Source organism: Lissotriton helveticus, chromosome 1_1, assembly GCF_964261635.1.
Source record: "Lissotriton helveticus chromosome 1_1, aLisHel1.1, whole genome shotgun sequence".
NCBI classification, from domain to species: domain Eukaryota; kingdom Metazoa; phylum Chordata; class Amphibia; order Caudata; family Salamandridae; genus Lissotriton; species Lissotriton helveticus.
The window spans coordinates 1,330,217,676-1,330,244,136 of NC_136057.1; the positions used below are offsets into that span (position 1 = coordinate 1,330,217,676).

The window sequence follows — 26,461 nt, forward strand, 5'->3', positions numbered from 1 at the left end:
GGACGGAAGAGCGACCGCAGCCCTGGAGTACGCGGAAAATGCCTTTTCCGTGTCCGCCAGCCGCGGACACTCCGTCCGCCATATCAGGATAGGAAATAGTGTCAAAAATCCGTCTGCGACGGAAAAGCATGCACCGCCGCCCAACTACACCCGACCACGCGGCGGACTGAACGAATCCTGAGACTCCGCCGTACGTACTGACGTCTAAGACCGTCCCCCAAATCAAGATGGCGGAAAATACACAATAAAACCGCTGCGGAAAAACAACCTGTCTGAGCACGGCGGATTCCCCACAGCGAAGATAAGATACATAGCAGATATACCCACCACAGGCTGTTCGCCACCATGGACCCAGCGCTACACGCTTTCCCAATGCTCTTCGCGATCCACCACGTCCTAGTCTTGGCTCACCATCGACGCCGACGCAGGTAAGGCACAAACCATTGGCTGTCTGGAGGGGAATACCTGCAAGGGTCGTGACGTAGGGAGGGGGAGTGTCATGTTACCGAAACCACTGATTAGAAGCAAATAGAAATACACATGTGTAGTACGCAAGCAGGAATGACAACGACAAACCACAAGACATGATTGACTACCTTTATTACACATAATAGGGGTATAATCACAGTGTATGCGTGAGCATGGGCAAAGTGGGCACCAGAGCATGAACATCAGAGGCAGCACGTGAGAGGGCAGAATGCAGTATCACAGCATCAACAGGGCATTGTGCCCAACAGAGCAGGTACATCAGAGGCAGTAAACGAGAGGGCAGAATGCAGTATCACAGCATCAACAGGGCATTGTGCCCAACAGAGCAGGTACATCATTGGCAGCACGTGAGAGGGCAGAATGCAGTATCAGAACAGCAACAGGGCATTGTGGACAACAGAGCAGGTACATCATTGGCAGCACGTGAGAGGGCAGAATGCAGTATCAGAACAGCAACAGGGCATTGTGGACAACAGAGCATGTACATCAGAGGCAGCACATCAGAGGGGCTACGTGCATCAACAGTCCATAGCACTGAACATGTCCATCAGAGGCAGCACGTGAGAGGGGCTAAGTGCATCAACAGTCCATAGCACTGAACATGTCCATCAGAGGCAGCACGTGAGAGGGGCTAAGTGCATCAACAGTCCATAGCACTGAACATGTCCATCAGAGGCAGCACATCAAAGGGCAGAATGCAGTATCACAGCATCAACAGGGCATTGTGGACAACAGAGCAGGTACATCATTGGCAGCACGTGAGAGGGCAGAATGCAGTATCAGAACAGCAACAGGGCATTGTGGACAACAGAGCAGGTACATCAGAGGCAGCACATCAGAGGGCAGAATGCAGTATCACAGCATCAACAGGGCATTGTGGACAACAGAGCAGGTACATCAGAGGCAGCACATCAGAGGGCAGAATGCAGTATCACACCATCAACAGGGCATTGGGCCCAACAGAGCAGGTACATCAGAGGCAGCACAAGTACGTGTTCCAACCAACCCGTCCCAGGGACCACAACAGTGCAAGGCTGTTCTCAATGGACAATGGACACACCATGTGAAATAACATGTGAGTGAAGTGAACAGCACCTCACATCACAGAATCAGGTGGACTGCGTGAACTTCCTGCCTCGGACACACTGCCAGGACCAGAAACAGGAGTGTGAGACACAGCCACAGCCCGAGTGACCCACACATGGGCCACAGACCCAGACACACTGCCAGCACCAGAAACAGGAGTGTGAGACACAGCCACAGCCCGAGTGACACACACATGGGCCACAGACCCAGACACACTGCCAGCACCAGAAACAGGAATGTGAGACACAGCCACAGCCCGAGTGACAGACACATGGGCCACAGACCCAGACACACTGCCAGCACCAGAAACAGGAGTGTGAGACACAGCCACAGCCCGAGTGACAGACACATGGGCCACAGACCCAGACACACTGCCAGCACCAGAAACAGGAATGTGAGACACAGCCACAGATGTAGTGACTGACACGTGAGCCACAGACCCAGACACACTGCCAGCACCAGAAACAGGAGTGTGAGAAACAGCCACAGATCTACTCACTGACACATGAGCCATAGACCCAGATACACTGCCAGCACCTGAAACAGGAGAGGGCACAACTGAGACTGTGCTACTACAGGCAGTAAACGAGAGGGCAGAATGCAGTATCACAGCATCAACAGGGCATTGTGCCCAACAGAGCAGGTACATCATTGGCAGCACGTGAGAGGGCAGAATGCAGTATCAGAACAGCAACAGGGCATTGTGGACAACAGAGCAGGTACATCATTGGCAGCACGTGAGAGGGCAGAATGCAGTATCAGAACAGCAACAGGGCATTGTGGACAACAGAGCAGGTACATCAGAGGCAGCACATCAGAGGGCCGAATGCAGTATAACAGCATCAACAGGGCATTGTGCCCAACAGAGCAGGTACATCAGAGGCAGTAAACGAGAGGGCAGAATGCAGTATCACAGCATCAACAGGGCATTGTGCCCAACAGAGCAGGTACATCAGAGGCAGTAAACGAGAGGGCAGAATGCAGTATCACAGCATCAACAGGGCATTGTGGACAACAGAGCAGGTACATCATTGGCAGCACGTGAGAGGGCAGAATGCAGTATCAGAACAGCAACAGGGCATTGTGGACAACAGAGCATGTACATCAGAGGCAGCACATCAGAGGGGCTACGTGCATCAACAGTCCATAGCACTGAACATGTCCATCAGAGGCAGCACGTGAGAGGGGCTAAGTGCATCAACAGTCCATAGCACTGAACATGTCCATCAGAGGCAGCACGTGAGAGGGGCTAAGTGCATCAACAGTCCATAGCACTGAACATGTCCATCAGAGGCAGCACATCAAAGGGCAGAATGCAGTATCACAGCATCAACAGGGCATTGTGGACAACAGAGCAGGTACATCATTGGCAGCACGTGAGAGGGCAGAATGCAGTATCAGAACAGCAACAGGGCATTGTGGACAACAGAGCAGGTACATCAGAGGCAGCACATCAGAGGGCAGAATGCAGTATCACAGCATCAACAGGGCATTGTGGACAACAGAGCAGGTACATCAGAGGCAGCACATCAGAGGGCAGAATGCAGTATCACACCATCAACAGGGCATTGGGCCCAACAGAGCAGGTACATCAGAGGCAGCACAAGTACGTGTTCCAACCAACCCGTCCCAGGGACCACAACAGTGCAAGGCTGTTCTCAATGGACAATGGACACACCATGTGAAATAACATGTGAGTGAAGTGAACAGCACCTCACATCACAGAATCAGGTGGACTGCGTGAACTACCTGCCTCGGACACACTGCCAGGACCAGAAACAGGAGTGTGAGACACAGCCACAGCCCGAGTGACACACACATGGGCCACAGACCCAGACACACTGCCAGCACCAGAAACAGGAGTGTGAGACACAGCCACAGCCCGAGTGACACACACATGGGCCACAGACCCAGACACACTGCCAGCACCAGAAACAGGAATGTGAGACACAGCCACAGCCCGAGTGACAGACACATGGGCCACAGACCCAGACACACTGCCAGCACCAGAAACAGGAGTGTGAGACACAGCCACAGCCCGAGTGACAGACTCATGGGCCACAGACCCAGACACACTGCCAGCACCAGAAACAGGAATGTGAGACACAGCCACAGATGTAGTGACTGACACGTGAGCCACAGACCCAGACACACTGCCAGCACCAGAAACAGGAGTGTGAGAAACAGCCACAGATCTACTCACTGACACATGAGCCATAGACCCAGATACACTGCCAGCACCTGAAACAGGAGAGGGCACAACTGAGACTGTGCTACTACATGATGCATGACAGCAAACAACAGACACAGTGCCACTATCTGATACATGAGAGTCAACTGCACCTGCGCCACTGGGACCACTTAAATGACGAGCCACAGGGCTGTATGGGCCAGGAGGCAGGGTGGCCCTGGGAGCTGGGGATAGCTGTACTTGAGCCACATTGGGGTGGGCAGGTGTCAATGGTGTGTGTCTGCGTTTCTTAGGGATATGTGAGTGCACCCTGGACAGGACAGGACTGGCAAGTGGTGGTGACTCAAAACAAATATCACCCACCATAGGTGGAGCATCTGCTGCCGGGGATTGGCTTTCTGGGGACGTGCTGGAGCCTGCTTGTCGTTTGCTGTGTGCCTGCCGCCTGGACTCAGAATCATGTGTAATGGGGGATGCAACAACAGGGGACTCCCTCCTCTGCTTCTGACTGGCCTGGATGGGAGTGGAGGTATGGGGGGACTCCGCCGCGGAGACATCTGTTTGCCGTTCATTCAAAAACATCAGCCGCAGTGCAGCCAGGGGTGACGTATGCCTGTCCTTGAGTGCGCCATTGTCCATGGGAGAAGCCATGTCCCTAGGATGTGCCTTATCCGTAGGTGGAGTGTTGTCTCTGGACTTTGCCTGTGCCCTGGATGGTGCCCTGTTCCTGCCAGCAGACTTGTCGTCTGTGGTGTACCTGTCTCCAGAAGACACCTGCTCACTGTGTGTGTCCCTGCCCTTGGGAGATGGCCCTTGCTCAGTTGTGTGCCTGCCCTTGGGACACTCCCTGCTCTTAGGAGGTGCCGTTGTCTTTTGACTGTCCATGTCCCTGTCCTTGGGAGTGGCCCCTTCCTCTGTTGCGGGCCTGCCCTTGGGACTCTCCCTGCTCTTTTGAGGTGCCTTTGTCTTTTGACTGTCCTTGTCCCTGTCCTTGGGAGTGGCCCTTTCCTCTGTTGTGGGCCTGCCCTTGGGACTCTCCCTGCTCTTTTGAGGTGCCTTTGTCTTTTGACTGTCCTTGTCCCTGTCCTTGGGAGTGGCCATTTCCTCTGTTGTGGGCCTGCCCTTGGGACTCTCCCTGCTCTTTTGAGGTGCCTTTGTCTTTTGACTGTCCTTGTCCCTGTCCTTGGGAGTGGCCCTTTCCTCTGTTGTGGGCCTGCCCTTGGGACTCTCCCTGCTCTTAGGAGGTGCCTTCGTCTTTAGACTGTCCTTGTCCCTGTCTTTGGGAGTGGCCCTTTCCTCTGTTGTGGGCCTGCCCTTGGGACACTCCCTGCTCTTAGGAGGTGCCTTTGTCTTTTGACTGTCCTTGTCCCTGTCCTTGGGAGTGGCCCTTTCCTCTGTTGTGGGCCTGCCCTTGGGACACTCCCTGCTCTTAGGAGGTGCCTTTGTCTTTTGACTGTCCTTGTCCCTGTCCTTGGGAGTGGCCCTTTCCTCTGTTGTGGGCCTGCCCTTGGGACTCTCCCTGCTCTTTTGAGGTGCCTTTGTCTTTTGACTGTCCATGTCCCTGTCCTTGGGAGTGGCCCCTTCCTCTGTTGTGGGCCTGCCCTTGGGACTCTCCCTGCTCTTTTGAGGTGCCTTTGTCTTTTGACTGTCCTTGTCCAAGGGACTGTCCATGGACTTGGGAGTATCCCTTGCCTTGGGAGTACCTTTTGTGTTGAATGCCTGTGTAGCATGTGAAGGCATGTCCCCAAACACCACTTGTGGATCCTGTGTGTGTACTCCAGTGTATCTGACGTTGTCTTTGTGAACAGATTTTGCTGACCTAGGGGATGGTGTCTGTGCCCTCCGTGCCCTGACGTGCTGTCTGACGCTGCTTCTAGTGCAATAACCTGTATTAGAGTCCTGGTCAGAATATTCACTACCCCCTAAGACATCCAGTGGTGTAGATGGGGAAACAGAAGTAGCACCCTGTCCATGCGACTGTACTATGGCAGACGACACACTGCTTGCCAATGACTGAACTGTCCTGTGTAGACCAGCAAGATCGCCATGCATCCCTTCCATGAATGCCACCACCTGCCCCAACTTCCTATCATGGTCTTGGAAAGCATTTGTCATATTCGTCTGCCCCACCCACAGCTGTCGCAGCAGATCAACAGCCTCAGCACACAGTGCATTTTGGCTCACCGTGGCAGGGGCAGCGGTGCCTGCACCGAACACCACTCTGCTCCCCCTACTCTTGCGTGCACGAACAGTACATGGTGCAGTTGGCGGAAGTGTGGGCCCTTTGTGCTGTGTCCCGACAGAAGGTGTTGATTGCCCACTTTCAGTCTGTGACAACAGTGCTGGCTCACCAAGATTTTCCGAAGATGAGGACGATGGTGTCTCCACATGCGAGTCCTCAGGGACGGTCCTGTCCCCCTCTCCGGCGCTGCCCTCCTCTGTGTCAGTCTGCGTGTGCGCGAAGTCTGATCCGGATGCATTGCCTCCACTCATCTCCGCCGTCTGTGGCTGAGTGCCCTCTGTCAAAGCTGAAATGCACAGAAAAGAGGTGTAAGTCATGGGCACACTCACGTACAGAAGGCCAAGGAATCCCTAATTCCATTGCTGACAAAGTTCTTCTAGCCCCCATCCTGCACACGGCCCACCTCTACCAGTCATCCTCACATTACATAAGCGTTGGTGGCCGTGACACATGTACAGCATGCGGACAGGGCAGGAGCACGTACATCTGCACTCATGTCTTGCCATGGGTCCACGGACCACTACGGCATGTGCATAAACACTCAACTACTAAGCAAGTGGCGTGTCAACATGCCGGACCTGGATGTCAAATTACACCCACCCAATGGCCCCAACATGGCATCGCAGAGATACATACGCACCACGGAACTCAATACTGTGTCAGGGCACCAATACATGCATTGCACTCCCAAGTATCCTACACAGACAGTATGCTCACCGCTAGTTTGCTGTTGATCCACACTCAGCCGTTCGGACAGGTCAGGATGCATCACAGCAATGATACGGTGCATGAGAGGGGTCATGGAGCGTCGGGCCAGACGTGGCGTCCTTGGAATCATCCCCAGTGTCACTTCCGCTACATTCTTGCTCAGCCTGGAAATGTCGTCCCAGCGCTTGTGGCAGTGTGTATGTCGTCTGTTGCACACCCCCAATGCCCGTACATCACGTGCAATGCTCCTCCACACGTCCTTGCGAAGGTGCAGCTTGACCTACCATGATGGGAGACAAAAGGGTGCAAGTCAGTGGACAGTTGGCCTGTCACACAGATAGGGGCAACACGTATCTGTCATCCGCCATGCACAATCCGAAAAATATGTCGAGGCCACAGTACACAGCTGAGATTGCAGAAGCCAGGAGTCATTGGCCACCTCATGCACACCGACATGTCCCGCACTGCACTTACCACCTGTCCGGGTGCGCCATAGAGCCGTCCAAAGTTGCGGAGCACACCGTCCACGAGGACATCAAGTTCCACGGCGGTGAAGGGACGAGACCGGATCTCTTTTACTCTCGACATGGCAAGATCACGGAGTATGGCACTAGAGCAGCAGTTGGTGGCCAGCTCAGCAGTAGCAGGTCGAGGTGATGGTCACAGGCAGCAGTCGGTGGTCAGCGCAGCAGCAGCAGGTCGAGGTGATGGTCACAGGCAGCAGTCGGTGGTCAGCTCAGCAGCAGCAGGTCGAGGTGAACAGGCAGCACTGGTTCCCAGGGTAGGATGTGTGCTTTCTGACATCACACATATATATAGGGCCCTCAGCACGTGTAAGTGGCATACGTCGCCAGCAATTAGTCAGCCCTGGAAGCGTGTTCGTAAAAGGGCCAATGACTGGCCCTGGTGTTGCGGTGCACTGCTTCCGCTACTTTCGATTGGCCATACGCGGCCAGCGTTCCCTCTTCCCATTGGCTGCATGTGCACGGACTGTCACGGTCACACATCGGCAACCGCACGTGCAAGCTTCCGGCACGGATGCTTCAGTTGCAACAATGTTCTATCACTGGCGCCACCATGGCGGTGCACGTACTCTGCGGGGGAGGTGCAGGCCTACACACCCTTTAGATGTAGTCAATGGACATGGCAGTTCATGTCCCCTCTTACAGTCATATTGCATCATCCACCGTCCACCGGCCGGACCAGCCCGGCCTAGGACCGGCGTGCCGGCCATGTCAGCCACCGCCGTGCCAGGCCTGGCCTAGGACCGGCGTGCCGGCCATGTCAGCCACCGCCGTGCCAGGCCTGGCCTGGCACGGCGGTGGCTGACATGGCCGGCACGCCGGTCCTAGGCCGGGCCTGGCACGGCGGTGGCTGACATGGCCGGCACGCTGGTCCTAGGCTGGGCTGGTCCGGCCGGTGGCTGACATGGCCGGCACGCCGGTCCTAGGCCGGGCCTGGCACGGCGGTGGCTGACATGGCCGGCACGCCGGTCCTAGGCCGGGCTGGTCCGGCCGGTGGCTGACATGGCCGGCACACCGGTCTTAGGCCGGGCTGGTCCGGCCGGTGGCTGACATGGCCGGCACGCCGGTCCTAGGCCCGGCTGGTCCGGCCGGTGGCTGACATGGCCGGCACGCCGGTCCTAGGCCTGGCCTGGCACGGCGGTGGCTGACATGGCCGGCACGCCGGTCCTAGGCCGGGCTGGTCCGGCCGGTGGACGGTGGATGATGCAATATGACTGTAAGAGGGGACATGAACTGCCATGTCCATTGACTACATCTAAATGGTGTGTAGGCCTGCACCTCCCCCGCAGAGTACGTGCACCGCCATGGTGGCGCCAGTGATAGAACATTGTTGCAACTGAAGCATCCGTGCCGGAAGCTTGCACGTGCGGTTGCCGATGTGTGACCGTGACGGTCCGTGCACATGCAGCCAATGGGAAGAGGGAACGCTGGCCGCGTATGGCCAATCGAAAGTAGCGGAAGCAGTGCACCGCCATGGCGGCGACAATGATTTTATATTGTCAGACGCTGCACCGTGATGTGTTGTCTGCAGTTGCGTCATGAGGGTTGTGGGCGTGATAGGGAAACTTCATATGTCATGCACTATTCCATGTGTGTCCATACTATGCCCATCGGTGGGCACACAATGTGCAACAGATGTGCATGTCAACGTGTTGACGTCGGGTGTGACCCTACAGACGTTATTACATCTTCACATCTACACATGACATCACGGCTGTATGGCCACATTCTGGATCTGTTGTCAGTGTGTGGTTCAGGCGAGGTGACTACAATGGTGGGGGTACACATGCATTCAGTGTATGTGTGTTGGCTGTTGTGTCACCATGCATGTAATGACCGTATGCTCACCATTGTTGGTGTTGGCATTGGTGCATGATGACATGGTGTGTGTGTATCATTATCGTTTGTGTGCATGCACTTGCATGTGTGTCTGTGATGTGGCTTCTACACATTAGGGTCATGACACACGTATTGTCAGTAATATTGACATGTGAGTAAGTTGCGTTGTACGTGTTGACACACTTCCTGTTGCAAGTGGCTGCACATTGTTAAAGGGCCACTCCGTATTGTAGTAACTATCAGAGATGTCACACATATGACCATTCTCCTGAACATTTTTCTTCTTGCTAATGTTGGCTTACATGTGATGTAGTTGCACACGTATGCGTCGTTTGCAAGTTGACTCAAGTTACATCTCTCTCCCACACAGGAGGGCTCCAAATGTGCATCGGCCATACACTGTGCTTGAGGATATGGTTGACGAGGAGGTGATTAGGAAATTCCGGCTTGATCGACGTCGGTTGATGGAGCTTGTTGCTCAATTGTCTCCTCATCTGCAGCCACGAAGGACGTATCCTGGTTCCATTACACCCACAGCAAAGGTGATGGTGGCACTACACTTTTTTGCTACTGGCACCTTTCAGTACACAGTTGGACATGCCCGCGGGATGTCACAGTCAATGTTCAGCATGGTACTTCGGGATGTTTTAAAAGCTATGATGCTGTACAAGGATGACTATATCCATTTCCTACGGCCGGAAGAGTTGCCAGCAGTCAAAGCAGACTTCTATGTACTGGGCCAGATACCACACGTAGTGGGTTCCATTGATGGCACACATATCGCTATCATTCCACCACAGTCACGTGAGCAGGTTTTTAGGAATCGGAAGCACTTCCATTCGCTGAACGTGCAGGTGGTGTGCCTGGCCGACAACATCATCTCCCATGTGTGCGCAAGATTTCCAGGCTCCGCACATGACGCCCACATCATGCGGAGCAGCATTGTCCCCCAACTGATGGCAAATCTGCGTCCCGGTCAAGCATGGCTTGTTGGTGAGTATGCTGTGGGGACTGTTGTGCTTTCTGTGTGGCATGGGGTACCCACCAAATCTGGTTGTGATATTTCTGTCTGTCAACCCCTACATAGGCGACTCGGCGTACCCAAACTGGCCCTGGCTCCTGAGTCCCATACGTAATCCTACTACAGCGGGTGAAATGCGCTACAATGATGCACATGGAAGGACACGTAGAGTGGTTGAATGTACCTTTGGACTGCTAAAGTCTAGGATTCAGTGCCTGGATAAGACCGGAGGGGCCCTGCCTTACTCACCAGGCAAAGTATGCAGGATCGTGATTGCCTGCTGCATGCTCCAGAACCTGGCCGTGCACAATGACATTGAACTGCTCTTGGACCCTGAAGACGAAGAAGTTCCTCGGCCTCCCATCCCACCCATGTCGACTGATGAGGATAGTGGTGAGGAGGAAGGTGTGGACCAGAGGCGCCAGCTCATTGATCGCTACTTCCCTTGAATGTGAGTAACTACCTCGTGTGCCGGTTGACAATGCCTTAAGTATGTTTGCTGGTGTTGTGTGGATGTGGGGTGCATCAGCTGTGTGTTCTGGTATGTGATGGTTGCATATGTGTGTGTTCATTTATTTGGACATGCAAGTCTCCATGATGTGTGTCCTCTCATACAAAGCTTTTGTGATGAGTGTAGTTTGTGGAATGTTGCTGTGCAGTGTGTTGTGATGTGTGTGAATCTGTTTCCTGACGTGTGTTTGATGTCTCTGAATTTCCCTAGGTCACTCCCGCAGCGGCATGATGATGTACGACTTGGATCCCTGCACCTGGTTACGTCTGTTTCTGAGGCAATCATGTGATTAAACATGGAGGCAACACATCATTGAGTGTGTAAGTGGCATTTATTTACAGGTTGTGCATTTGTGCTGGTGAATATTTACAAGTAAGTGTGGGGTGGGGGAGTGGGAGTTGAAGGTAATGGCAGATGAAATGTCCGTGCTGACACCACATTGGGTGTTGTCAGGCTAGTCCAGCAGACCTGTGCCAATGATTGGCTATGTGGGACAGGATACTTGGCAGGGTGAATGGCTGGCTCAGGCAGTATCAGAGTCATTGGCGGCCCCTCTTGGAGCGTGTGGATGGCGCACCCACACTGCTCTCACCCACTTCCAGCCTCGGACGGCCCCTCCGTCTTTGAGGTGGAATAGAGTCAGCTGGGGGGGCAGGTTGTTCAGGGGCCACATCCGTCGCCAGGGGCACAGGTGGTGGTGGTGGTGGCGGTGGTGGTGGTGTTGCTGGCCGTGGCGCCAGGACAATTGGTTGAGGGGGGTGGGGTTGTTCCGGGCTATCCATTCCCTCCACATTGTTGTCTGCTGGCCCATGATGTCCACTATCTTGCCAAGGTAGCCTGAAATTTCACGCAACATGTTCGTGTTGTCCACCGAGTCCTGGTGGGCACGATCTGCCTGTTCCTGGCCACGGTCGTATGAAGCCTGGCACCTGGCTAGGGCTTCAAGGGACTCTGCCACAGGATGGGGTGGGTGTCCTTCCTCAGTGCGGCGGAGTGTGGATCTCCTGATTGCCTGCTGTGGCCTCACCTCTCTCCTTTGTGGCCCACTCACCCTGCTTGGGTGGGAGGCCGATGGACCTGCGTCGTGCGGTGGGTTAGGCAGGGTGGCACAGGCAGGAGGGGTGGTACTGGTGGTGGTGGTGGTGGTGGTGCTGGTGACTCTGCAGATCACTGAGGCCGGTGTCGCTGGAGTTACACATGCGACGGTTGTCGGGCCGGGATTCCCTGTGAGCCAGATGGCCCTGGCTGTCTGCTTGGGGCCGCACCATCCTCCGCACCGGAGCTGCCTGTGTCATCGTCCCAAGAGAGTCCGGTATGGGTGTGAGGCGAGTCTTGCGGCCGGGTGCTGGTTTCCCCAGTCAGATTACGATCACCTGAGGGACAAGATTGTGCAGGTCAGTAATGTGGACATTACATGTTCATATCAATTTGTATACATTTCAGTGTCCAGTCGCACACACCCCACACACCCTACCCTCCACCACCCTACACCACCCTCCCTGTGGAAATGGGGGCCTGTTGGGAGTTGTAGTTGTGAGCTCTCACACACCCCACCCTCCACCACCACCCTCCCTGTGGACATGGGGGCCTGTTGGGAGTTGTAGTTGTGAGCTCTCACACACCCCACCCTCCACCACCACCCTCCCTGTGGACATGGGGGCCTGTTGGGAGTTGTAGTTGTGAGCTCTCACACACCCCACCCTCCACCACCACCCTCCCTGTGGACATGGGGGCCTGTTGGGAGTTGTAGTTGTGAGCTTTCACACACCCCACCCTCCACCACCACCCTCCCTGTGGACATGGGGGCCTGTTGGGAGTTGTAGTTGTGAGCTCTCACACACCCCACCCTCCACCACCACCCTCCCTGTGGACATGGGGGCCTGTTGGGAGTTGTAGTTGGGAGCTCTCACACACCCCACCCACCACCACCACCCTCCCTGTGGACATGGGGGCATGTTGGTAGCCATTTACATTTTGGTGAGTATGTGTCCGACGTGAATGGGTTGGGGCCTGGGAGATGTGTCTTCTCAGTTGTGTGAGGCTGACCATGTCGTACTGATCGTGGTGCTTGGTTTGTACTTACCAGCCTCTTCTCCTTCGTCAAGTCCGTCTAGGCTCTCTGGGTGAAGTATAACCAGCACCTTCTCCTCCCAATCGGTGTAGGGTATGGGCTCCGGGGGTGTTCCGCCGCCAGTGTGACTGGCTCTCGCATGGTTTTTGGCGCGGATGCCTTTCACCCTGGTTTTCAGGTCATGCCAACGCCTCTGTATTTCGTGCTTTGTTCTTGGCACGGTCCCTGACGCATTCACCCGATTGACGATTCTGTCCCACATGTGATTCTTTTGCGCCACGGTGGTCTGCTGGACTTTGGCCCCGAATATGTGGGGCTCAACACGGACTATTTCATCGACCATTACCTTCAACTCGGTGTCCGTGAATGTAGGTTTTTTTTTGGGTGCCATGGTGTGTGGTGCTCAGTGTGTGGGTTGAGTGAGTTGGGGGGTGCAGGTGTGTGGTGTGTGGTGTGTAGGAATGGTGTGGTGGGTGTTTGTGTGGTGGGTGTGGTAGGGTGATGGGTGTGTGTCTTCAATTTGAGTATGCTGTAGATCGTATAGGGCCTCTTGCTAGCAGCAATGCTGTGATTCAAAGGATTGTGGTAGTGGGTGGGTGTCATTTTATAGTCGTGTCTCAATGGTTGTTGGCAGTCAGGTGGTAGGTGGGTGTGTTGACTAGTGTGCATTATTGGGTACTTGGGGGGTGTCATAGTGGCTTGTGATTGGTGTTGGTGTTTCGGGGGGGGTTGTCCTTTTTCGTGTGTTTGCTATTTACTGGCGGCACACTTTTTGACATTGGTTTGACGGTAGGGATGTTGTTCGTGTTGGCCTTCCGCAGTGATGCACTGTTTCTCATTGCATTCTTTCCGCCGCGGACGTGGATGGCTGTGCATACCGTGGTACAGGCGGCGTTATCCTAATTGCGGACACGGAGTTTTCACTGGTATGGCGGCAAATGTGGCTGTTTCGGCGGTCATGTCCGTCCGCGGCGGTGGGTGTTCATTTGGGTCTGTCCGCCGCGAACGGTGTTAGATGTGTTCCGTCCACCGCGGACGGTGTTTGATTTGATCCGTCCGCCGCGGTCGGAGTTTCTTGACATGAATATCCTAATCGCAACCGTGGATTCTCCGCGGCGCTGCCGGGAGTTAAATTTCCCAGAACTTGGCGGACAGTACCCGTTTCCGTCCGCCATCCTAATCGGCCCCTAAATGCCAAAGCTGCTTATTATAGAAGTCCTCTTAGGCCTCCTTATTCCCCTACTAGACACTCCCTCTCACTTTACCTCACTCTTACAGGCTCTTGCTTTCTCCCTTTCTGACGGTTTTTCAATCTTTCTTGTCGCCTGTCTTTCTGCATTATTTGTTTATACAATTCTTGCACTCTGTTCCAGAAAAAATAAAAGCCAGTTCTCAAACAGAAGTGCTGGTGCCCCCACTGGCAACCACTGGTTCAAATACAGCACTGGATATGCCTAAGTCCTCTCTTGAAATGTTCTCTTTGCCTCACAGCTTCTGCCTTGCTCCACAGAAATTGTGCCTACTCCCTTGCGATACCTCTGTGCTCCCACCAGCTGCCAACCTGCCTGGGGGGGCATGCCCAATCTGAGGGAATACCAAGAAAACAATTGCTTTGCAAAATTGAAGTAGCCAGCATGAGATCTGGACACACTTTTGAAAATGAATTGCCTGCATTTTAATTTTGAATGTATGCAATTTATTTTTGCTTGAAATGTTATCTGCAAACCAGCCCTTGATCTGGTGCTCACTGCGAGAATCCAGAAACAAAAAACAAACAAGAAGGGCCATCTTTGCCGTCCCCTCCCCACGAAATCCACCACTGCAATCTCATGAAGGACACCGTGCATGAAAGATGCCTTGCACTGTGCCGCCTTCAAGTGGCTTTATTGAAGCACCCCCTGCTGTGAAATGACACTGACAAAAATGGTTGTCTTAAATGTATTGTACTTGAAGGAGCAGAAACTTCTTTCCAAAAGACATAATAAACAATGTTGCATGTATGAAATAATACATTTGTAATCCTATTTTATTACCAGCCACTACCTGAAGTGATTAACAAATATTTGTAAACAATGTACATGTCCACCAACCATCAATACAATACTTAAAATCGAAGAAAGGAAGCCAATGACCGATGAGGGTCGGTGACATTAGGTAGTTCCAGACCTGAAAATGGGTTGCATCCTTTTCTGTAGCACCCAAGGTCATTACAAGAACGGAGGCTACATTATGCATAATACTTTTAATGCAGTATCCAAGCAGCCGCATACATCACAAAGTAAAAGGTTCCAGAACAGAACATTTGGAGCATACAATAGACATGAGCCATCAACAATCTGCCTCTTTTAAATGTGGCTCCGAGCAGATAAGTTCAACCTTTATTACCTGCTTATTAGCTGTCTCTAACTTCTATCAATATCCATTTTATACCACTTTCTTGTTTCGTGGGGCCTACCCCACTTCCCTAACCCCTGCCTCGATACCAATCTCTAATTTATGGAGCTCTCCCTCCTCCTACTCCCTCCTTATTACCGGAGCTCCTTCGCTTCTTGTTTACCTTATCTTATTCTCGCTTTATTTCCCATCTCTTGCCAACAGACGTAAGTTTTATTTAAATCTCGGTATTGGTTTTATTGTCTAAATATATAATATTGGCGTATATTGTTTAAATATTCTGTATTGCCATAATATACCATAATTCCAATACTACCATAAAACAGCCTTACTACCCTGGAGTTCTTACCCGAAACAATGCTCGCTGCCACTCAAACACACCCGCTTCAGCTGCAGTACCTCTCTTCCTTTAGAGGCAAGACGCGGGCCCAGGCTCAGTGCAAGGCATTAGAGGAAGGCTCCTTTGCAGCGGGGGCACTATGTCCTCGCGTTGCCACGGGCCATTCTTCCTCATACTCCTGGGCTCCAGCTGAAGAAAGACACCATTGAGCTCAAGGCACCTTTTCTCTATGGAGATTGGCAGCAGCTGTTCGCTCGAGCACATGAGCATCAGTTACTCGATTCCCGATTGCGATCAAATGCTGCCAACCTTGCTCAATGCCCAAGTGGATTATAATGATCTATTTACATAAAAAAAGGGGATTGGAAAGCGATAATCCTGTTTTGCGCCATCACAGACCTCCAACATTAAAGCCCTCGTATTACCTTAAAGTGCCCTTACTACCAGCACTATACCTTATCAGGGTCCAAAACCTTCTGTCTATCATTCACAACCTATAAACCACCCGAACTACCTGCACATCAATTCAGACAACGCTATTGCCCCTATCCCTAGCATGGACAATGAAGCCTTTAAAAAAAATCATCCATAAGGAAATGAGGTCCTGCATGCTTGAGACCTTGAGTCAAGGGACGACTTCAAAGAGGTCCTTCCCTACCGAGGAGCACAACATTACAGCGAACCAGGGCTCCCACACCTCTGATGACCTCACAGAAATAAGGGGGAAGAGACAAAGAAAAATAAAGATATTGAACATCCAACCTCCAGGAGCACAATGGGAGGTCCTAGCACCTCAACTAACTCAGGAGGTCTAAACACCTCAACAATTAACGGAGGTCCTTGCGTCTCAAACTCCCTGGGTCTCCTTAGTGGCACGACCTATCCTGGTGTCCTTAGCGGCCAAAAACATCTGGGTGTCCCTAGCGGCACAAAACATCTTGGTGCTCAATATGAAATGGGAGATAATGATTTTCAAGATAAGGAGACTTCGGACATACTCAATGAATATGTCCCAGACTTGGACGAAAATGACGACCAAGAATTTTACAGCCAACCGACCGAGGTGGAACTCCCACTCTTACTCTTTGGCGAAGACCTTATAAAGTCATTAAGGAAGTTTGTCTCAACTCTCAACATTTACAGCCCTGGATAAGGCACAACAGAATATGAAGAGAGTATTCAACCCTAACCTTTTTGGATGGGCCGGAAGAAGGGGCGTTTCTTCCAGCTGTTTCAACCAAAGGCCCTATTCAAGATTTTGTGGCTACGGAAGAGGCTACCAATCCTCCCCAAGTCTACCCCAGAGAAGGAGAGGCCCTCATAACAGAGGCTTTAGATCACGTGGCTCCAGCAACAGCAACAATCCCCAAAGTGAGTACTTTACCTCCTCTTCCTGCTACTTCCTTCCAAACCCCTACACAAACTTCTTTCCCAAGAGACATCCCGCTCACTCTAGATCAACAAAAATGAGTAGAGGAGGAAATATCCTCTATGCTCCAGAAATAAGCAATAATAGAAGTCCCACTAGAGACGTTAAGATTATTTATAAGTACACTCTTTCTCGTAGAGAAAAAGGACAAGGGCTGAAGACCCATTATAAATTTGAGGGAACTAAACAAATATCTGGTTTACAGGCACTTCAAGATGAAAGGCATCCATCTCCTGAGGGATGTGTTACTAGAGGGAGATTGGCTAGTCAAAGAAGACCTAAAAGATGCATACTTTACCATCCCAATGGCCAAAATCCACCAACCCGTCCTTCAGTTCATGTTGTAAAACCACCTGTACCAGTTTCAAGCCCTATAATTCGGGCTATCCTCTGCCCCATGGTGCTTCGCCAAGGTCATGAGAACAATCGCCTCGTCCTTAAGAGTATTTGCCTTTTTGTATACCTAGATGACTTCCTTATAATGTCCCAATGTCCCAAGACCATTCTCAGATAGTTCAAGTTCTGAATACCCTAATGGATCTATTAGAAAACTTGGGGTTCATTATAAACAAAGAAAAATCGATTTTGTCTCCCTCCAAAACCCTGAAATTCCTAGGCTTCACTGTAGATACAACAAAGTGTCTCCTTTTACTCCCATCAAAGAAAATAACCAACATCAGGAAGGAAATAAGACATGTCCTGAAACAAGAAAACCTAACTTTAAGGAAACTAGCCAGACTACTGGGTCTCCTCTCCTCCTCTATCCAAGCCATCTTTCCGGGTCCCCTAAATTATTGGGCTCTTCAAAGAGTAAAAGCGAGAGCTCAGAAATCCGTCCTTTGGTATGGAGATTGCATTATCCTAGATCAGGAAGCAAGATCAGAACTAGCCTGGTGGCTAGAGAATCTAGACGCCTGGAATGGCAAAGCAATTTTTGGTTCTGTACCAGAGTTTGTTTTAGAATCAGATGCGAGCCTTCATGGCTGGGGAGCTTGCCTTCTTGATCAGAATACGGGCGGTGTCTGGTCGCAAGAGTAGTCCTCTCACCGCATAAACTATTTAGAACTAACAGATGGTCTTTATGTATTCATGAGCTTCAGAAATTCTCTCCAGGGCAGATCAGTTATCTTAAAGATGGACAATATGTCCGCGGTACTCTTTATAAACTGGCTGGGAGGTACCAAATCTGTGGACCTCTCGAATTTAGCCAAACAACTTTGGATGTTCTGCCTGGAACACAAAAGCGCTCTCGGAGCGGAATACCTCCCAGGAAAAATGAACATTTCTGCAAATTGGAACGCGAGGTTCCTTTTAGACTACAGTGATTGGACACTCCGTGTTTCTGTGTTCCAGTATCTCAACAAGATTGAGGGTCCCCTACAAATAGATCTCTTTGCGAGCATACTAACCTTCCAGTTGGAAAAATACTTCAGTTGGATGCCCGACCCAGCTGCTCTGGCAGTGAACACTTTTTCCCAACCTTGGAAAAGAGTCAACGCGTACACTTTCTCTCCCTTTGCCAAGATCCAGAGAGTTTTACAGAAAGTGAGACAGGATCAATGCTGCCTTGTCCTAATAACTCTTTCTGGCCATGTTCGGCCTGGTTCCCCACCTTTTTAGAACTAGCTTGCAACGCCCCCTTCTTGATTCCTACCCTAGAGAATCTTCTAACAGACATAGATGGAGGAGATCACCCCCTAATTCAGAGCGGGAGTTTCAACCTTCTTGCCTGGAGAGTGTCAGGAGATCCAATGAAGTCTCAGGACTTTCATCAACGAATTCAGCTCTCCTCGGAGAGTCCTGGGCCCCTGTCACTCACTGCAGGTACAACAACATATGGAGATGCTGGGTACATTAGTGCTTAGAAAGGAACCTGGATTCCATGCAGGCACCTATTGTTGAGATAGTTAACTTCCTTATAGAACAGTTTGAAAGGTGTCTCAGCTATAGAACAATCAATTTCTATAGATCGGCTATCTCAGCAAGCCATACCCTCGTTAATGGTGAAACCGTAGGTAAGAATGTCATTGTTTGTAGAGTAATGAAGAGTATTTGACTAAGGAGACCCCCTAAATCTGAATACGAGGCTCTCTGGGACGTTAAGTTAATTCTGGTCTTTTCTCTAATTGGCCTGATAATACTCAGTTGAATAGGAAATCACTATCCATCAAGCTCGCAACACTGCTATGTTTAATTTCTTGTCGAAGAGTTTCTGATGTCAAAGCTCTCGATATCACCAATAGATCTTATAATATGTTTGGTGTCAAATTTGAACTAATTAGGAGAAACAAGACTATGTCTGATTCAATTTTCAATCCACGGTTTGATTTATTCCCTAAACTATGTGTGGTATACTGCATGAGAGAGTACAATCGCAGAATTAATGGTCTTCGTGCTCAGTGTCTGAATCAGTTACTTATATCTTTTGTTAATCCTCATAGAGGTATCACTTCTACTTCCATTGCCTGATGGGTGAAAACTGTCAAGAAGTTAGCAGGTATTGATTTAAAGAAATTCCAAGCTCCCTCACTTAGAGGTGCTATGGCTAGTAAATCTTTCTGGTCTGGTGGTAAGTTAGATGACATTCTCAAAGCTGCTGACTGGTCTAATGCTAGCACTTTCGCACAACATTACTATAAACCAATCAAACACATGTCTGATGTAGTCTTTCAAAGCTACCAACATGCAACAAGATATACCAACAAGATATAAGTAGCCTCCGTTCTTGTAATGAAATTGCAATTCTCCTATTACCATGACTAGAGAATCTGGATTTCATTAAAGACACGGAGGCTAACATTATCCCACCGATCCCTTTCCTTGGAAGGCTAAGGCTTACTATATATATTTCTCTAAGTCTCTAATACCTTTGATGGAAAATGTTTTCTAATGTTTCAAAGATTATTATTTAGATATTGTTGATTTAATAATTTAATAATATTGTTTAGGTTGCATTGTGCTTTGCTTGTCTTTCCATCCTTTCTGGAAATGCTTATATTTCTCTCTTTTTTCAGGTAACCTTTCATAATTTCGAGAATTTTGGCCTTTTGGTTCCTTTGTTCTTCTTCGTCCTTCATTTTGTGTTTGGTCTGAGACAAGTGTCTGGAAGACTAAAGTTTGGGACTTATTTTCTTCTCCTCCACATTTGAAAGAGGCAGATTGTTGATGGCTCATGCCTATTGTATGCTCCTAATGTTCTGTTCTGGAACCTTTTACTTTGTGAAGTATGCTTCTGCTTGGAGAATGCATTAAAAGTATGATGCATAATGTTAGCCTCCGTGTCTTTTATGAAATCCAGATTCTCTAGGTCATGGTAATAGGAGCATCACACTTATCAGATGCTTTTTTCTGTGCTGCTCCCCAGGGCTACCACACTTTCAAGTTTCAAGTTTATTTATTTGTATAGTTACTAAGGGGCCCATGCATCATTGTAGGCAATTGCGATTCCATAATTGCGATTATTAAGGAAATGCAATTATGGAATCACAATTGCCTATGCATGTAGGGTTCGCTAAAATATTAGCCATTCCTACATATTCCTTAATTGCAAATTGCAGATTACAATTCACAGTTAAGGAATCGCTTCGTATTAATTCCTATGGGCCTACAGGCACTCGCACATTGTGCATGCAAATTCAAGGGCGCAAGGGGGCCAAAAGGCCACTCTGATGCATGTGATCACATGCTGCGCACACACATTCCCCAAGGGCATGTGTGTGTGCAACATGGGACTTTAAAAAATGCACTTTCGTGCATTTTTCAAAGTTTTTGCAAATTATCATTAACTTTAAATTGGTGGTAATTTGCGACCCCAAATTGCAAAATCGCAATTTTAAATTGCATCATGTATTGCATCGATTCCGATTCCCTAAATGCATTCACAATTTAGGTAATAGCAACATTTGCGATTACCTAAATTGCGAGATTACATTTGGGTTGATGCATCCCAAATGCAAAAATACCGGTAGCAAAGGGGCAGATTCTGCGCTTCTGCCCCTTTGCAACCGGTATTTACAATGATACATGTGCCCCTAAAAACCATTGGAATAAGAAAACAATCAATAAAACCGTAAATATAATGCACACATGAAAAATATATGAAAGAATAAAAGACCTATCTTGTGGGCTAAAGCCCATAATCCTTAAAGTTTTGACTCCATACATATTTGTTACATGTGTAAAAAGTGTCAACTGCAGAGATCTGTAAAGCTATAAAACTATAACTCAATACTTGGAGATAATCCATTTATTGAAAACCAGAAGCCACCCCTTCAGGGCCCAGGTACAGAAAGTGTCCCAGTGCTCCCAGACTCTCGGAAACGTCAAAAGAGTTTCTCATGCATTGTAAACTGACAATAGTATAACACACTGAAAGTCTCCTATGAGCTGAGCCCAGCTGTGATTGGCAAATGTCTCAAGCCAGGAGATGAAGGCTCTGGATCAAAAAAATCCAATGTCTTAGTCGCCCCAAGACGGGAGGGGAGTAGATCCTAGCGGTATTCCATCACCGTGTCCATTAGTAGAACCATGTTGAGCCGACAAGAAAGAAACATTTACTGTACCTGTAGGAGAAATGTGTGGTGCAAGTTGACCATATTTGTACCAAATGTGAGATTGATGTGTCTTACTAATCACAGAAAAGTTTCAATAAAAAGAGTAAAAAGGAGGCTGACCCTAGACCCTTTAGAGTAACTATAAAATGTAACATGTTTGGCATAAGTAGTGCAAGCGCCATTCACGCCCTACCTAGAAAGGAAGGGAGATTTTTTTTTAAAATGATATAGGTAAAAAAAAATCAGCACAGTATGCTATTATATAAGAAAATATATTTCAAAGCTTAACAACAAAATCTTTTGTATATAAACCTTAAATAGATAATTAAAAAAGATGTTAATGCAAATGACTGCACGTTTTGAATAAAGGGAGTACCACTAAGAGTAGATGAACGTACCGGGAAAATAAAAAAAAGCAACCATGATTTTCTGAGGTAAATCTATCTTGTTTTTGATTAGAAGAGATACATGTGGTGCTACAGTAAAATTAGACTTGAACTTATTTCGTGGTATGATCAGTCCATCTCTCTCGTGCACAAACCCAGAGACTCTCTCTCTTTCTCTCTTTCTGTCTCACCTTCTACTATGAAGTCAAATTATGCAATTTGGGCCTAATGTTTGATGGATCAGGTTGAAAAACAGCCTATGTTATTACACTGTGATCGCCCAGATCCATTTTCTGATATCCCTTGGTTGTCCTAATCTGGCACAGTGCACAACAGCCATTTGCAGAGGTTCACAGGCATCCTCTCTCAGGTACAGTGAGGCCTAATTTCCAGTGTGAACCCTTGCAGATGCAGAGGTGGAGGGCCATGAGTGTCAGCAGACTTCCACCAATGCATTTTTAAAATGCTGTCATTGGAAATCTGATCCAGAAAGGGACTGGACCTCCAATTTAAAAAAGATGTGTCAGTATTCAGTTAAACTACATCTGACTGCAGAACCTCTGCTGTAACTTGTTGCTAATGAAATATCTGATACTTAAATCAACATTCCCACCTAGAAGAAAAAGCTAATTTGCTAGAAGGATTTTGTAACTCAGAGGATTATTTTCTAGTTTCTAAGCCTTCTGAAAAGTTACCCATCTGCCAAAATTACACATAATCGCCTTCCCTCTAAATCTATGTCCAGTATCCGAGGCATCCTGGTATTCTTCATGATTAGACAGAATATTATTGCCATCTGAACACATTTGAAATACTAAAATACAACTATTTATAACTGACTGAGGAGAATGTGAAATTGAGGGATTTGTTTCCATACACTCAAAGAAATATTGACTTAATAGTATTATATTTTAAAAACAAAATGACTGTTCTGAAGGTCATGGAGAATTGTTACTCCCACATTTCACCCAATTTTCTGTTACAATCTGGACAGCTGGCAAGGTCATTCAATTCCCTAGTTGGAAAAAGGAGGCATCACTATTAGCCTGACAGTGCATCAGCTTATCTCCCTTTCAGATGTGGCTTCAAATATTTTTGGACCTATTTAGTTGAAAGTTGTTGAGCATTTGGTAGATAGTTTCAACTCATGCCAAAGAAGCAGGTGGGATTTAGGCATAGGCAATCTACCCTCCATCTTTTATATGCCTAAACTTATATTATGCACAAAAGATCTGAGGCAGGTTCATTATGTATACATTTTGCTGACTTTAAATCATCCTTTTATGTTGTGGATCGAAATGTGTTGTCACAACCAAACATCAATGGGCATTACTAATTCTCTTCTATCATTATTAATTGCTTTTCACACAGATTTTCACACTGATGTTTGGGCAAAAGTGAACATAGATTCCATTTGCTAATTGTCTGAAACAAGGTTGTTTCCTGGGCCCATTGCTGTTCTCCCTTTTTTAATGATCCGTTCGCATAGCTTCATTCAGGTGAAGTAAATCCCCCATGTCTTCATTGGCTCTTTCTAAGTTTGGCTTTATGATTTGCTTGTGGTAGCCTGTATGCCAGCCGGATTACCACGCCCTGAAGTCTTACTGTATAGCCAGAAGTTAACAATATAAAGAAACCTCATTGGGTGCAATGGGGAGGTGGAAAGCAAATATTTAGTTGGTTCATAGATAATGGTAAACTAGATGCAGTTATATAAATGAGCTATTTTCAATGAGAATTGAGTTGTTTGTAAAATTTTGAATAGGCACTCATGATGGCCCGAATACGTTTTTAATGAGCAAAATTGCGGCCTAACCATAACACCATTACTAAAGGTATATCAGACGCAAATTGCACCAACTCTTTCATATGGCCTGTTAGGACTGTTTGTTGATCATGGAGTTTGAGCGAAGGGCTGCCATGTAGTGTAGGTTTAAAAGCTTTTCCTGTAGAGCTTGGGTTGTGCTCCCTCCGAATTAAGAGTCAGATTGCATGTAAAAGGTTTATGGCTTCCTGGACAATTCATAGTATTCCTAGTTTGGCAGCAGAGTGCTTGAAAAATCTGCCATGGATCACAAGAAATATAATTAAAATAATGTATTTTATATAATTGTGATGTGCAAATTAACTTCAAAAACATGGTTGTACGCAATAAAGTTCAAGTTAATATGTGTACAATGAGGCAGTTGAATATGAAGAAATCATTGCTGGTACACAAGCTTTCCTAGAAAGTCTTTGACGTTCTCTATTGAGGTCAAATTTAAAATAAAAGTTGCAATGGTGGATTTTTTTATTAAATGGTATTTGCCCATGTTTTCATGGTCACCTACTTCCTTTTGTTCTTGGTGCACTGCACTATCACTATAATTTAAATATTACCTCGCTGTTAGAATTACCTCTAATCAACCTTGCTGTCAATGCTCAGGATGGCTATCACTTGAATTGGCATGTCTAATGCTCTGAAGTCCATTGGTATTAGAAGCATGTAAGCTATATCATTAACCTATAATTAATAGAGTAGATATTTAGTCGGTGCACAGGGCATTTAAATATTTTCTCTAGAACCATAGAATGTCACAGTAGCCTAATTTGTCTTTGCAATCAGTGAATGAATTGTTATTTTAACCACGACTTTTTGACGTACAATCAATTGTGTTCAAGAATTTTAAATGTCAATTTTTTTTGTATATCTTTAACATTGGATGCTGATTATATTTTTATGGACGAGAGGTGTAATACAGAATTCTTGTAATAAACTTATATCACAATATGTATTGACTTCATCCTTCTATTAATATATTTTTGCTGTTAGGAAAATGCAGCCATGGAGGCAGTACTGACTTTGGAAGTTATGACGAGCCTGTTGGTGGCATTAACAAGGATATGGAAACTTCCTCGCATGGCTATCTTCACTATGAAGCCGCTGAAGTGGCTGTAAAGGCAACTACTGAAGTACTGGAGATCATCAAAGACAAAGTTGGGGTCCAAAGAATGGCGAGGTAATATATGGGACAGACTGGTATCCTAAAGTGTAAGACAACTCGTGAATGGCATGATAGCCTGCCTGTTCATCCTCATACTCATTGTACATTAATCTAATAATAGGTCAGTGACTGTGGAAAAAGGCTTGCATAATAAACATAAACATTGGCAAAGCCAATAAGACTAGATTGTTTTACCAATAAGTAAGGAACTGAAAATGGAGGCTTTCCCTTTCAGCTTTAAATCCGAAAAATGCGATACTTGAATGCTCTCTGGGTATTAAAAAGCTGATATCAGCACTATCATGATGTAGACTACAGTGCCTTGACCCGTTACAAGAGGACTCTCCAAGCAGACACAAGTCTTGCAGTAACTGGCCTCAATACATTAGGGCACTACCAGTTATCCCTCGACGCACACGTGCCTTTGTCTCACACATTCCAGTACCATAGGCCGTTGCTGGATGTCTTTCAAATCAGACATGAGTCTCTGATTGAAGCAGGCTGCAGACCTGTGAGCAAGGCAAGTGTTCACCGAAACGTGCCAAGTGTTTTTGAAACCATACCTGTACAACATGGCGGATTAAATATTGGCAGAACGAGCAACTTTGGAGTGCGCATTTCCCTTCTATTATGGAGATTGCTGTGTTTATATGAGGGTTCTCACACTTGTACACGCACCAACGCCCACAGGGCCGGGTCTGTGAAATTACGGTGGACTGAAAAAGAATATACATATATATATCCCAGCATTTTATCTATTTACATCCGAAAATCCAGGAATCAAGCCATCCAATAAGGAGGTAGACGAACCATGCGCTCTCAACCTAGACTGTTCATACTTTAATCCAATTAACCCATGTGTGTTTCCATAGAGTTTACATAAAGTTAAAGCTGAAATGTCACTTTTACCTACAGATGGCAAATGATTTCAGTGCTTTGTTGGGTTTCGAAAAACGTTGCTTGAATACATTGAGAGAAATACCCTCATCTCTCTAGCAATAATAAGCTAATATCAGGAAAGCGGGCGCACTAGGTTGTCTTTAACAAAAAGGGGGTAACCCTGTGTCACTCAGAACCTGGGTAAGTTTATAGTTAAATACAAATTGATTCTGTCGTGTAGAACAAGCATAAGTTGAGGATGCTATTAATGCAATTTGAAACATAAGCTCTCTAACACACAACGATAAAGCAAAGACTTAGCACTTAATGAATAAGACATGAGAACAAAAAGAACATTTTTGTGATGAGGTCATTTATATCAGAATTACTTCATTCATTGATATACACATTACTAAGGTAGACTGTCAAGATAAATAAATGCATGGAAGTGACAAGTGTGCACGGTGCTCAGGTGGTGAACATTATGTACAGTGTAAATATTTTCATATATACAAGTTTTTGACAAAATAGGCCAGATGTTGATGTCAAACCAAAGATTCCTATCTTTCCTACTATAGAATCCTGGTGATGCTGGACCTAGAAAGAGCTAACGGTGGGCATGTGCTCATGACAGCCGGGAGCCATTAGAACTCCACCCACTGATTAATTCTCCTGCACAGGTGGGAAATTAATAACGTATGGACGGAGCGGCAACGTTCTGATGGCTCCCGGCCGTCATGAGCACACACCTACCGTAACTCATGTCGGCCGTGAGCCGTCATAAGCACCGAACGGGTTAAAATTCTGCATATGC

General features: G+C 48.0%; 1 protein-coding gene across 1 annotated transcript in view; it reads left to right on the forward strand.

The window, feature by feature from the left end:
* LOC144772798 (von Willebrand factor A domain-containing protein 7-like) overlaps window positions 1–26,461 on the forward strand; it is a 556,704-nt gene that overhangs the window by 273,817 nt on the left and 256,426 nt on the right. Inside the window, exon 5 of the mRNA XM_078657375.1 lies at window positions 24,597–24,783. Within this exon, the coding sequence (XP_078513501.1) occupies window positions 24,597–24,783 (187 nt within the window). The remainder of the gene's footprint in view (window positions 1–24,596; window positions 24,784–26,461) is intronic.